General features: G+C 39.3%; 1 protein-coding gene across 1 annotated transcript; it reads left to right on the top strand.

Annotated features, from left to right (window-relative positions):
- Positions 1 to 977: 977 nt before the first annotated feature.
- On the top strand, positions 978 to 3754 carry LOC122069818 (heptahelical transmembrane protein 1-like). Its single transcript, XM_042633915.1, has 4 exons — positions 978 to 1409; positions 1511 to 1603; positions 2675 to 2735; positions 2973 to 3754. The coding sequence occupies exons 1-4, from the start codon at positions 1120 to 1122 to the stop codon at positions 3609 to 3611; spliced, it is 1083 nt and encodes a 360-aa protein (XP_042489849.1). The 5' UTR covers positions 978 to 1119; the 3' UTR covers positions 3612 to 3754.
- The last annotated feature ends 9698 nt before the right edge of the window (positions 3755 to 13452 follow it).

Genomic DNA, 13452 nt, shown 5'->3' with positions numbered 1-13452 from the left:
GAGAAGCCTCCATTTTCTATCACGACTAATCTCAATTCCAACACATAATAAATCCCTTGGTCTCTAGTAATAAGGTCTTGTTGTTGCTGGCCAATGAAATATCATCTACATAGAGCACAAGAAAGATACAACTGCTCCCAATGAGCTTTAGATATAATGAAACCAATAAAAAAAAAGGAAAAAAAAAAAGTATGTTGACTTTGATTATTTTGAAAACGGATCAGCTCCTCATACAATCACCTTAGTATCTAACATTTGTCCATTTTGTTTCCAAATATACCCCTCTTTATCCTTATAATGGCATAAGGTGGGACAGGTGTTGGATGTTGACTCATATGACCAGGTAATCGTACAAGCAGAAACAACAGATCCTATCTCGATTATTTTAATAAAAGTGGGACCCACATACCCATGTTTTCCCTAATTTCTCCTTCCTTCTCTTTTCTATTCCCCCACTCCATTGCATCTCGGCCCTACTAACTTGACTACCCCACCCTTTCTTTCTCCTCCTAAGCAAACATGCCCCAAGTGTATTTCTGCTTACCAATTGCTATTCCCAATCTTTTAGGATAATTCATTTTCCCATTGGCCCATTCTATTGGTGAATACCTACAAGAAGATACCCTTTTCATACAAAAATTGTAAGAGAAGATACCCTTCTGAGTTCAGATATTCCAAGTTGCCCTGTGCTCAAATCCAAATTCCAAAAAGCATATTCTTCTGCCCTTCCAAACTTCCAAACCCTTCAATTTTATTCGATTTATTTCACCATCATATATGCTTTTTTTTTATGCATGTCGTGTCGTGTCGTGTCAGCATTCACCGAGAGAGAGAGAGATTTTAAAAGGTGTTGTTGGGTGAACGCCTAAATTGCAATAATTTACTCGAGAGAGCCAGAAACACGGACAACCCAAACACAGTATTTAAAGGGTTGGGTTCAGGGTTCAGGGTTCAGGGTTCAGGGTTCAGGGTTCAGGGTTCAATTTTTATTGGTACATAAGACTGCTACATGAATCATGATTTTGAACTCTTATCAAAATTCTAGTTCTTCTTCTATGTATTAGAACTTGTGAGGGGCTGGTGTGGAAGAAGAGAAGAGGAGGAACGTCGGAGAAGGAGATGGTGATGGAAACGGAGATGAAGACCCACCACCACTTACCGGATTCATTAGATGATACAACGGCGGAGAATATAAAGACGACGGTGGTGATCGTGAAGACGAGAACAACGATGAAGAAGAGAAGCGAAACAAAACGGAAGAAGAAGTACAATTTGGTGTCGTTTTGGGAATCGCCAGATTACCTGAGAGATAATGAGTATATATTGAATTATTATAGAGTGGATTGGCCTCTCAAAGAGTCCTTCTTTAGCATCTTCAGTTGGCACAACGAGACCCTCAACGTTTGGACGTATGTATAAACATATCTGTGAAAGAAATAAATATTAGTACTGATGATGAATGGTTTTAATTCTTTTTTTTACTTTTGAAAATTTCTATTTATTTATGCAGGCATCTGTTAGGGTTTCTTCTCTTCTTGGTGTTGACGATTGTAAATTCAAGGCCGCTGCCACAATTAGCTGATTTCCTTTGCAAACTCAACAGGTAGGTGGTGCCTTCAGAGTTTTTCCTTTTTCTCTCTCTCTCTCTCTCTCTCTCTTTTTTTTTTTCTGATAATTGTATATTTCCCTCTTTCTAAATGGTTCACAAAAGCAACGACTAACACTCCCTTCAAATTATCAATAGGAAAGAATTTTTTTTTTGAAACAATAGAAAAGAAGCCCAAATCTTAATAAAGAAGTCAAAAGCTCTTTTTAATTCTTTTTAGATTTTGCCTATGTTTATGTAAAGTTGAGAAATTTCAAAATTAAAGAAGGAGAAAAAGAAGCCTAAAAACATGGTGACCTCTATATCCAAACAGAGAAGGACAAATTGACCAACCCTTTTCCAAGAAGAAGGTAGAGTTTTGTAAGTAGCAAGGTTCACCATTCTTTCATATTTGAAAAGATGTGTAGGCACATCATTGAAGTGGGGTTTACTTTCTGAAATTAAATTTCCTTCCCATTACAAAAGGGATAGTGAAGAAACTTAAAGGGCATACTTGTAAATACAATGGCTTTTAGGGGTGAGTTAATCCTGAAAGTTTTTTGAAGAGTCTGATCCCATTCTGAACGTTCTAGACCATTCATCATATTGGTGGTCTTTTCCTTGCCCTCGTCAATAGCCTGTTTCTAAATGATTTCAAATGGAAGCATGTATGGAAAATTCCATTTCACAATTTTGTTTGGACTAAAACTTGATGTGTTAGTAAAAGACGTTAGAATTTATTATCCACAAAATTTTAATGTTTTTAATAAATTCTTATACTTGTTTAGAGTTGAAATTTAACGAATAATTTTTCTATTGATGGACCATTCCCTACTTGTCATGTGGTAAGGAATTGTGACCTAACAACGACAAATAATTATAGTGATTCTAAAAAATTTCAAACTCCAAACAAGCATGAGAGTGCAAAAACTAATTTTGTATGCATTTGTAGCATGCCTTTTCCAACAATCACAGCAACATGAGTCACTTAGTGTCTATATAATAATAATAATAACAATAATAATAGCTATTTTCAACTCCAAACAGACATGAGAGAGGAAAGACTAATTTTGTATGCATTTGTGGCAGGTCTTATCCGATAAACACTGCGGCGATAAGCAATTCCAGTGATTCCAAAAATTTCTTGCCCGTAAGTTATATAAAGACTGGAGTAGGAGGCTACACTAACATCCCTGTGCCTATCTCTCTCCTCCTTGTATAAAATGAACTCACTGCCTATTTATGTATCATACCATTTTATTATTGGTGAATTCCCTTATACCGCTTGCTTAGAGAATCCTCTTCCATCACTAAATTAAAGAGTGGGAATCCAATTGATCGACTTGACTGTTGTACTAACTCTACCTTGACATCCAAAACTTTGCAGGGAGTAACAACACTCAGTGACTTTGAAAACTTGACAGTGGCAAGATGGCCTTTCTTCGTCTTCTTAGGTGGTTCCATGTTCTGTCTCCTCTCTAGCAGTATTTGCCATCTCTTCCTTTGTCACTCTCAACGCTTGAATCTCCTGTTACTACGACTTGATTACATAGGCATCACGGTCATGATCATCACCTCCTTCTTCCCTCCAATTTACTACACCTTCCAATGTGATTCACAATGGCTATTCTTCTACCTCACAGGGATCACAGTCTTAGGTATTCTCACTGTTGTGACATTGCTCTCACCGGTGTTAATTACCGGTCCGTTTAGGCCGTTGCGAGCTTTGCTCTTCTCCTCCATGGTTCTATTTGGGATTTTCCCAGCTGCCCATGCTTTGGTTCTCCACTGGAATGAACCTCGCCACTTCATAGCACTAGTTTATGAAGCAGCCATGGCATTGTTTTATGGGATAGGTACATTGTTTTATGTTACCCGGATTCCTGAGAGGTGGAAACCGGGCATGTTTGACATTGTTGGCCAAAGTCATCAGATGTTTCATGTTTTTGTGATTATGGGTGCCTTAGCCCATTATGGTGCAGCGCTTCTATTTATCCAATGGCGTAATATTTTAGGGTGTGATTAAAATGTATGGATTCTTGTACTTGTTCATATATAGATTGATTTATTTTTCAACATCATTTTATTATTGTAACAATGATTTCTCTCAAAAGTGAGAGGACTTCTTGTATCATATATTAATGATTATTAGTGAACTTTAGTGTGAGATGTTATTTGCTTCTTGATATGGAAAATCATCTACTGAACAAACTAACTTACTATAGTGCTCTACCCAGAGCAACTCTAATAAAAAGTAATGAATGAGTAAATGGAACTTGTTACCTAGCAAGAAATTTGCCAATACTTCTTGTGAGACTGTGAGAGTGCAAGCAATGAGACTAAATCAGGTTCATGTATGAGATTGTTTTCGTATGTCTCTAGTCCGTGGATTTGAAGTTTCTCTCTCTTCAAATCCACGGACTAGGGACATATAAATGGAACTTATACTTCTTGTGAGAGTGCAAGTGATGAGACTGGATCAGGTTCACGTACAAGATTATTTTCGTATGTCCCTAGTCCGTGTATTTGGAATTTACTTTCTCTCTCTTCATTTAATAGATTTCAAATCTACGAATCAGGGGTATATGAGATTGTTCTCGTACATGAACCTGATCCGGATTCCAAGTGATGACAATGATGTGCGCTTGAATCTCCTTGTGTGCTTCACTTGATGAAAGTGACGTGGAGATGATTGATGAGAAGCCCAAAGTGTGCGAGTGCTTGTGAGCTTGATTGGGAAGGCTTGATCTCTCTAAGACTTGAGTTGGTTGATCTTTAATGCTCAAGTAAATGATCTTAAATGAAGTACTTGGAAAGTGTTCAATAATGAACTGTGCTCTATTAAATAGGCCTCCCAAATAGCCTCAAAACCTTGGCCAAAAGATCCTCTAATAGATTATTTTTTTTTGATATGGTGAGCTAGTTCCTGATCTGGCGAGCCAGTTGGCCAAATGGCAATTGGACTATAGCCGTCAGGCACCGGCAAACTCATCTGGTTTCTGTTTTACAACAACCCTGAAACCTGTTTCATTCGAGTATCTCACCAATGACCTTCTATCGTATATGGATCATTTTAGGTAGTGTTTAGGGCTTCTAGGGTCCTTCTAGGTCATGTGAAGTGTGTCTCAAGTTATGCAATGCAATTTACAAGAGTGGAATGCAATGCATGAACACTATCCTATAACTTAGTATGATCTTTGGTCTTCTTTGATCTTCATCGTCTTGGTTCTTTGAATTCACATTTTGCTAGCTCCTTCTTGAGCATGTAGCCTTCATGCATTGTTAACTTTAGTTCTCCATCAAACTGGCACTTTGATTGGTTACACGTCACAATAAACAAAGTGAAACTAATTAATCCTTCAAATGTTATCATCAAAACCCATTTGGGAGTATTCCTTTCATGGGAGTGTGGGAACCAACAGTCTTCCCCTTTTTAATGATGACAAACTATTTGATCCTTTAAGGAGATGGATAAAAAATTTTAATAGGTAAAATTACACCACACTACTCCTCTATACCATGGCCTAATTACATTTTTACACCTATGTTTTCAGAAATTACACCCCTCCATTACATTTTAAAAATTCTTAAAAGCATCCCCAATCTGTTGGTTCTGGTTAATTTGTATTTTTTTAAGTGGTGACGTCACTTAATATTAAACCCCTTAATGGTGAAAATCCCCTTCATATAGGGCAAGAAAATTACCTATAGTACAACCACAAAGTAAGATTACAAATTTCAATCACACATACATACAGAACATGGTTAACAAAATGGAGGACAAAATTGGGCTGAAAATCTATACTACAAGAAGCTGCTGACATCAGTGGTCAACTACTTTGGGGAGAACTTCGAAGAGGAGGCTATTGAGTAGATACGACGGACTTTGACATTTCCTCTATCAAAAAGACAAATGTGAACCTAGAGGAAGCCTCAACTGATGAGGGAGATGAGGAGTGTCTACCATTGATGGATGCAGGGAGGAACACCGAGGAATGCCCTCCTGCACCACCTAAGCCTTCTACACCATCAGCACCACCAATGGGTGAGTTTGGAGCCTCTACATCTCAGGGGCCACAGGAGTACGAGTGGAATGATGTAATGTGCCATCTAAACACTATGACTACCCTCTTTCGGAGGATGGACAGTCATCTCGAGGTATGGACGGGTGATTTGACACTCTCGATGGACGTGTCAAGTCTATTGAACAATAGATGGATGAGTGGCCGACGTTCTTTGGAATCCCTGCAGTACCTCTAGCACCATCTCAGGAGTAGTGGCACCGGATTGCCCCTTTGTAGACACCAAACTTTTTCCCACCTCGACAATGATGAATTATGGGCAATGAGGAGACATATTTTCTCTCTTTCGGAAAGAAGTCGAATTTTCAGCACAAATCTAGACTATCCCAAAACTTGTGATTGGAAAAAATTTAAATGATGTGGGGAAGGTGACCAGAAGTGGTCAGTAATACCTTTTGCTAGAATACGACAATCAAGCCTAGCATGTGCTTGATTCCCATATCATTGGAAAGTGCTCGTAAATACGGTTCCATCGATACCTTGTATGGAAAAAACAAATACCCAGGTGTGCCCTAATGCCTGATGGAACTTTGAACCAGTTAAACCAAACCAAACCAAACCCTAAACCTTAAACTAAACCAAACCAACCAAAACCAGACTAAACCCTAAACCCTGAACCAATCCAAACCAACCCAAACCAAACCAAACCCTAAACCAGATCAAACCAACCCAAACTAGACCAAACCCTAAACCCTAAACCAAATCAAACCAACCCAAACCAGACCAACCAAAACCAAACCAAACCCTAAACCCTAACTTAAACCCTAACCTAAACCCTAACCTAAACCTAAACCAAACCCTAAACCCAAAACTCTAAACCCTGACCTAAACCCTAGCCAAAACCCTAATCCAAACCAAACCCCAAACCCTAAACCCAAACCCAAAACTAAACCAAACCTTAAAACTTAAACCAAACACTAAATTTAAAACCAAACCTTAAATTTAAACCAAACCCCGAACTTAAACCGGACCAGACCAACCCCTATCCAGAACTTACCGACATACCCACAGCTATTATCGCGATAAGACTTCCACCAAGGGCTATTGCCGCCCAGTCTAGGGGGTAGTCGCCCAGTCTACGAGAGTGGTTGGCGACGAAGCAGGGTGCAACAGATAACTTCCAAGAAGGACAGGGTGACATGTAAGGCCTTACATGGATTATGTAATGCCTTGCAAATCTGTGTAAGCCCTTACATGGATTTTAGCCCCCTTACACAGCCTTAGGCTTTTTACAACCCTGCCCCTCCTCCTCTCCTATAAATAGTGACCCCTGGGTCACTGTAAAGACCTGGCAGAAAAATCCTTGAGAAAAATCCCTAAAGAAAACATTGTTCCAAAAGAGAGAGAGAGAGAGAGAGAGAGAGAGAGAGAGAGAGAGAGAGAGAGAGAGAGAGAGAGAGAGAGAGAGAGAGAGAAGAAAGAAAAAGAGTGTAAGAATCCTGAGCCTAGCTTACTAAGTTAGTTGAAGTTGACGAAGTCATATCTCATTTTCGGAAGCCTAGCTTGTCCATATCAGGTTAGTACTAAACTCCTGTTCAAGTTCTTTTCATTTAAATTCAACACTTTTATTATAGTGCAGAAGCTCTGCCCAAAATTCTTGAGCTGATTCCAACCTTAGAAAAATGTTACGGAAGCTCTGCCCAAATTTCTTGAGCTGATTCCAACCCTAAAAATATGGCGCTGAAGATCTACCAAAATTTCTTGAGCTGATTCCAACCCTAGAAATATGGCGCTGAAGATCTACCAAAATTTTCAGAGCTGATTCCAACCCTAGGAATACAACACGGAAGCCTTGCCCAAATTTTTAGAGTTGATTCCAACCCTAATAATACAGCACGAAAGCTCTGCCTAAATTTCCAGAGCTGATTCTGATTCTAGAAATATAGTACGAAAGCCCTATTCAGATTCCTGGAAACCAGAATCCGTAGTCACACCCTAGCAAAGAAGCCCTGTCAATTTTCTTACCTAGGTGCCAGAAGTTTTTAATTTCCCCAAGAAAGAGAGAAGAAAATTGAATCGTTGCCCCTGAGTCGAGGAAAATTATTGAAAAATTCACTATTTTCATCGGTCATTATCATGTAGATACTATATTGTAATTTCATTTGCCTCATTTCTGTATATATTGTTTTATGTGTTTATTGAATAAAATAATGATTTACTGTTATAGTTTCATGTATTAATTTTAGTATCTGCTCATTAAATGTAATTCGTTTCATCATTTCATATTACCGCATGTGTTCCTCACATGAAATAACTATTATGATTTTCCTGTCATAGAGCATTGCACGTCTATGTAGATAAGATAATTGCATTTTTCATTATTTTATATAAATTTTGTGATTTCATGTGGAATTATTTCAAGCAAGTTTATGTATATCTGTTTGCGTTATTTCATGTAATAGGACTTCTATGCTAGCTTAGACTATTAAAATTCTCAGGGGAGAATATTCGAAATCCAAACTTCTGGTAGAAAGATCGAAAATTCCAGGCGAGGTGGGTGCCTAACACCTTCTCACACTAGTAACCTAACACATACCCCTATCTCTGGAACATACCAAAGTATGAATTCAAATTCGAGGGTTCCTTCCTTTCATAGGAATCTATCTCCCTATTCGAGCTCGATCCTTTAATTGAAATTGGGCTCCACCATAGGGTTAGCCTTGAATCCTAGATGGTGACTCCAAACATCATGCTTCCCCCATCCCTGTAATAGTCACCAGACCATGTTTTGGAGACCATTCAATCCATTCACCTCCTTTGAGGCAGACCAGAGGTGAGAAAGAAGAATAGAGTAGAAAAAGAGAGAGAGCAAAAAGGTATTTTCCCTTACAGTGGTGACTCCACTGGGGACTGTCAAACGATCTATACCAAAAGCTTACAATGAACGTTAGAATTTTTTCCACCTCATCATTATTGTGTGTAAACATGTCTATATATTGCTTGCTAACTGCATCATGCATCATGTTCGAAGTGAAATCAGTTGACGAGGGTACTCCCTGTCATGCGTGCACCCTCAGAGAGGTTAGTGCACGATATACTAAGTACTCTGAGATCAAATGATACCCACTTCCTACATAAGAGTGCTCGAAGTAGAATTGGTTGACGAGGATGGTCGATATTTCGAAACCCTCAGGGTGATAGAACATGTCGGGCTATTCTGAGATTAACTAATGGCCACTTTCTGCACTACACTTGTGCACACACTCACTCACGGATACACCTACCCCTGTGGTTAGCCGACTGAACCCATGTAATGTCATGGACAATCACCAATGAAGTCACACCCCTTGATACAGTACCATCTAGTATATCAAAGGAACCACGTACCCATGATTCACTTTCAGTGATAGGTATATCGGTTCTGTCAAGGGTAACCTTGTTTTATCCTATAGCCTTACCCATTACAGTGCATCATATAGGAACTAGACCATTAAACAACTAGGGTACGCCACAAACTAATTTAGTAATTGTTTACGGTTCAAGTTAGAACCCTTCTAGCTTGTTTCATCTGGGGTGAGATTTTTCCTGTACATGTTTAAACCTAATGTGTTCTATGACAATTGAGAATTGGGAAATGCAACTATGTCGGTTTTGGTTCACGCAACCATTCCTGTGGGGTGATTTTCGCTTCACCACATTATATTAGCACGTGTTCCAAACTGATAATGTTCCATAGAACCAATCCTAGAGTCAAGAATAATTAGGTATTTTCATGCTATGGGGAGAAACAAAATACCTATGTGAAATTAGCTGTGACGTTGTTCTTGCGTGGACCAACTTGTTTATTTTTCCACACCATAATTTGTGTCTAAATTGGGCCCTAAAAAAATGTGTGAATACCAAAAAATTTAGACACTTATTATTGAGGGGGAGTAATTTTATGTGTGCATCACAAAAAATAAATAAAAATAAAAATAAAAATAAAAATCTAAAATTTAAATTTCTTAGTTTAGGTCGGGCACGATTCCGCGTTAAAAAAATTCTCCGCTATCTGTGTGGACCTGTCAAGATAATCGTTTGATCTGAGTTAGCCCTAAGAAGTCCTTACCAATGGTGGAACTTATTGTTCAACTCACGCCACCAAGTTCACCTAGCTCAGCATCGTCTGAACAGTCGGCGAATATGGATCCGGTTAGTGGAAGTCAACCAGATGCCCAAGAGAAAAGGAGAGTGGATATGATGCAGTTAGAGTTAGAAGAGTTGTGTCATTTATTCAACCAGTTTACTAGTGCCAAGCAGCCTCAGCAACAAACTGAACCTATTTTAACCCCAGGAGAACAGGAATGGACCAAGATGGGGTCCAATGCACCTCGTACCATATTGAGGCTTGTGGTCAAAGATGATAAAGAGGAAATCCGACTAGATCTTCCAACTGAACCCCCTGAAACTAAAAGGGAAAGAAAGATGAGGGAACAATTAGAAAGACTTGAAAAGTTGATGCAGAAGGGGAAGGACGTAGATGCTCAAGCCACAGAAACTAATGAGATGGTCATCTTTCCCGGAGCTCGTAATTCAAAGAAATTTAAATGGAACACTAATGAGTTTGATGGCAAAGGTGACTCGAGGGCACACTTGAAGGTCTTCATTAATATTTTCAGATCATGGGGATTTACTTAAGAACAAATGGGGCAAGCATTTTTGCTTACTCTTTCAGGCCCAGCTTTTAATTGGTTAACTCAGTTGGACCCTTCCCAGACTCAGAATTAGTCAATAATTGTGAAAGCATTCACCAAACAGTACTCTTACAACACTTAACTAGATATAACTCGATGAGAATTAGAAACTGTTCGACAAGCTCCAGGTGAGGGTTTCACAAAGTTTCTCTTAAGGTTTCGAGATAAGGCAGGTATGATGACATCTCAACCTACTAAAAAAGAACAAGTTGAAATGATTCTAGATAACTTGGCAAATCCCTATTATGATGTGTTATACAGTCAGCACATTGAGACATTCTCAGCATTACTAGCAATAGGGAGAAGAGTTGAAAATCGAATCTTTAGAGAAGCTTAACACCAGAACAATCCACAGGGTTCCTCAGAGATACTTAGAATACAAGGTATAGTAAATGACGTAATACAGATGTGAACACGATAACTACCACAAGCACCGACCAGCAGTCTACGGTGCATGCAGTAACTTTTAAGCTTGCTCCAGTTGTCATTAAGCCAAGTCTTCTAGCTTAAAAAGGTTCAGTACAGAGGAGGCAATTCTCAGATTTTGGGATGCCCTTATCTATGTGTTATGAGAAATTGAAGAAAGAAAGCCTCTTAATATGATGCATGCCCATCTAATTAGGGTTCCTCCACCTCCTTGGTACAAGAAAATGAATGTTGCTCTTTCCATAATCAAAAGGATCATCTCACCAACTAGTGTATCACCTTGAAGCATGCAGTACAAGATTTGATTGAATTAGGGCGGATTGAACTAGAATTGAAGAGCCAGCCAAATGTGACTACCGATCCACTTCCGAATCACGGAACAACTGAAATGATACAAAGTGATTCATATGAGAATGATCCTACTCAAAGGATTCAACCCTCACCAAAGAGAGGGCGTCTTACTACCAGAACATATTGAGCCTTGCTCAAAGCCAAGCATTCAAAAGCAAAAGAACAAGAGAATCGGAAGAGAATTGAAGAACTTCGTTCCTGGGAAGATGAAAGTCTCCCACCCTGTAATCTTACACTTCCTCAGATAGGGTCACCTTCATATCACCCAGCATCCTATCCTTCATCACCTTCATATCACCTACCATCACTTTCTCCATCACCTTCATATCACCCAGCATCCTATCCTTCATCACCTTCTTATCACCTACCATCACTTCCTCCATCACCTACCATCACTTTCTCCATCACCATCATATCACCTAGCATCATTCCTTCCATCATCTTCCTATCACCCACATCCTACATCACCTTCATATCACCTAGCATCGTACAGTCCATCATCTTCCTATCACCCACATCCTCCATCACCTTCATATCACCCAATATTATACCTTTCATTACCTTCCTGTCACCTGGCATCACATCCTACATCTCCATCTTACCATCCAACACCAGACTATTGTGTCCCAACTCGAGAAGGATTACCATCACTAGTTATTGCCCCATTTCCCCCATATTTGCCTCCATTTCACCCAAAACCTTGCTACATTCCAATTCCATATAACCCTTATCCTTATCCACCACCGCTAGAATACTTTTCCATAGACGGATGGTTAGAAGAAGGGATCCAACATCAGTGTTCAGAGGCAGATTAGTCAAATGGAACTTCTTGGACTGATATGTTAATGGATCTAGATACTCCCACTCACTCCCCTACTGGATCTATTAATCTCATAGATAGGGAAGAAGAGTCCCAGATTGACCCTACAACTCTCATTGTACCAACAATTGAAGATGTCACACATATGATCAGGGCAATGGCGGCATTGACTATTGGAGAAATGATCTCAGATGAAATACACCTAATCCATATAGGTGGAGAGAGTGACAGTGATACTGAAACAGTGAATGCTATTAGAGGAAATGTGCCCGATGTGGATCCAACAGATATCATTCTCCCAATTTTCCCTTCGAATGATGATTCAGAGGAAGAAGATGATAGGGATGAGGATCACTTAATCCATATAAGTGAAGAGAGTGACAGTGATACTGAAGAAATTTGTGAGATAGTGAATGCTATTAGGGGAAATGGGCCCGATGTGGATCCAACAGGTATCATTCACCCAATCTTTCCCTCTAACAATGATTCAGAGGAGGAAGAAGATGGGGATGAGGATATAGAAGATGATCAAGAATCAGTAAATGAAGATCTAGAAAGAGATTTTGTTGAAGAAGATGAAGATGAAGAAGAAGGTCAATAATCAAAAAATGAAGATCTAGAGGAAGATTTTGGTGAAGAAAGTGAAGAAAATCAAGAGTCAGAAAGTGCATATTTTGAAATTGAGTTTGAAGAGGAAAGTGAAGAAGAGAATCCCTCCTACGACAATGTGCTTTGCTTACTAAACCAAATGTGTGAAGATATGTTAGTAACTGAGAAAATGTTGAGGAAAGTGGCAGTTCGGCAAGAAACTGTCAAAGAAGTTTGTGAAAATCTTAAGGTTAATTTTGAGGATAAACTATTTGTCAAAGGGCTTATTTTGCATTTGAATAGCGTTATTCAAATAGTTAAAGCTCAGGCTATCGACATTTCAGGGGGTCCTCGAAGTCCACCATCTGCATATGAAGAAGGGATTGAAGAACCTATGGTAGGCTTGATTGGTGATATAAACAATGAGGATGAGAGTAAATACCCTTATAATATTCTCATCAAAAAGAGGCCTGAAGGATTCAAGAAAGTGATGGCCACTACAAGTGGGAAAGACTGCAAAGCCAATGGGTTGATAGTGGAACAACCAACTGTCACAGAGACAGGGCAGTGTAGTAGGCAGCCACAACCTGAGAATCAAGTATTGAGCCAGTTGAAGAAGGTGCAGACCAACATCTCCATTTGGGGGTTGTTAATGGCATCTCCTACCCATAGGGAAGCTGTAGTGAAGTCCGTCACCAGTGTGCAAGTACCCATAGAGATGGATTCGTCGCGATTATCTTAGATTGTGGGAGCCACGTATGCTGTTCAAGCATTAATGTTCTCTGATATAGACTTACCTCCATAAGGTTACCGGAGCTCTGTACATCACTGTGGATTGCAATATGAATACAATGCCTTAGATCCTTATGATAATGGATTAGATCTGAATATTCTACCCTTGAGGGCTACCACATGTATAGGCTTTAA

The sequence above is a fragment of the Macadamia integrifolia genome, unplaced genomic scaffold (assembly GCF_013358625.1).
Source record: "Macadamia integrifolia cultivar HAES 741 unplaced genomic scaffold, SCU_Mint_v3 scaffold724, whole genome shotgun sequence".
Lineage (NCBI taxonomy): Eukaryota > Viridiplantae > Streptophyta > Magnoliopsida > Proteales > Proteaceae > Macadamia > Macadamia integrifolia.
The sequence above is the reverse complement of the archived record's forward strand: the minus strand, read 5'-3'. Positions and strand labels throughout refer to the sequence as shown.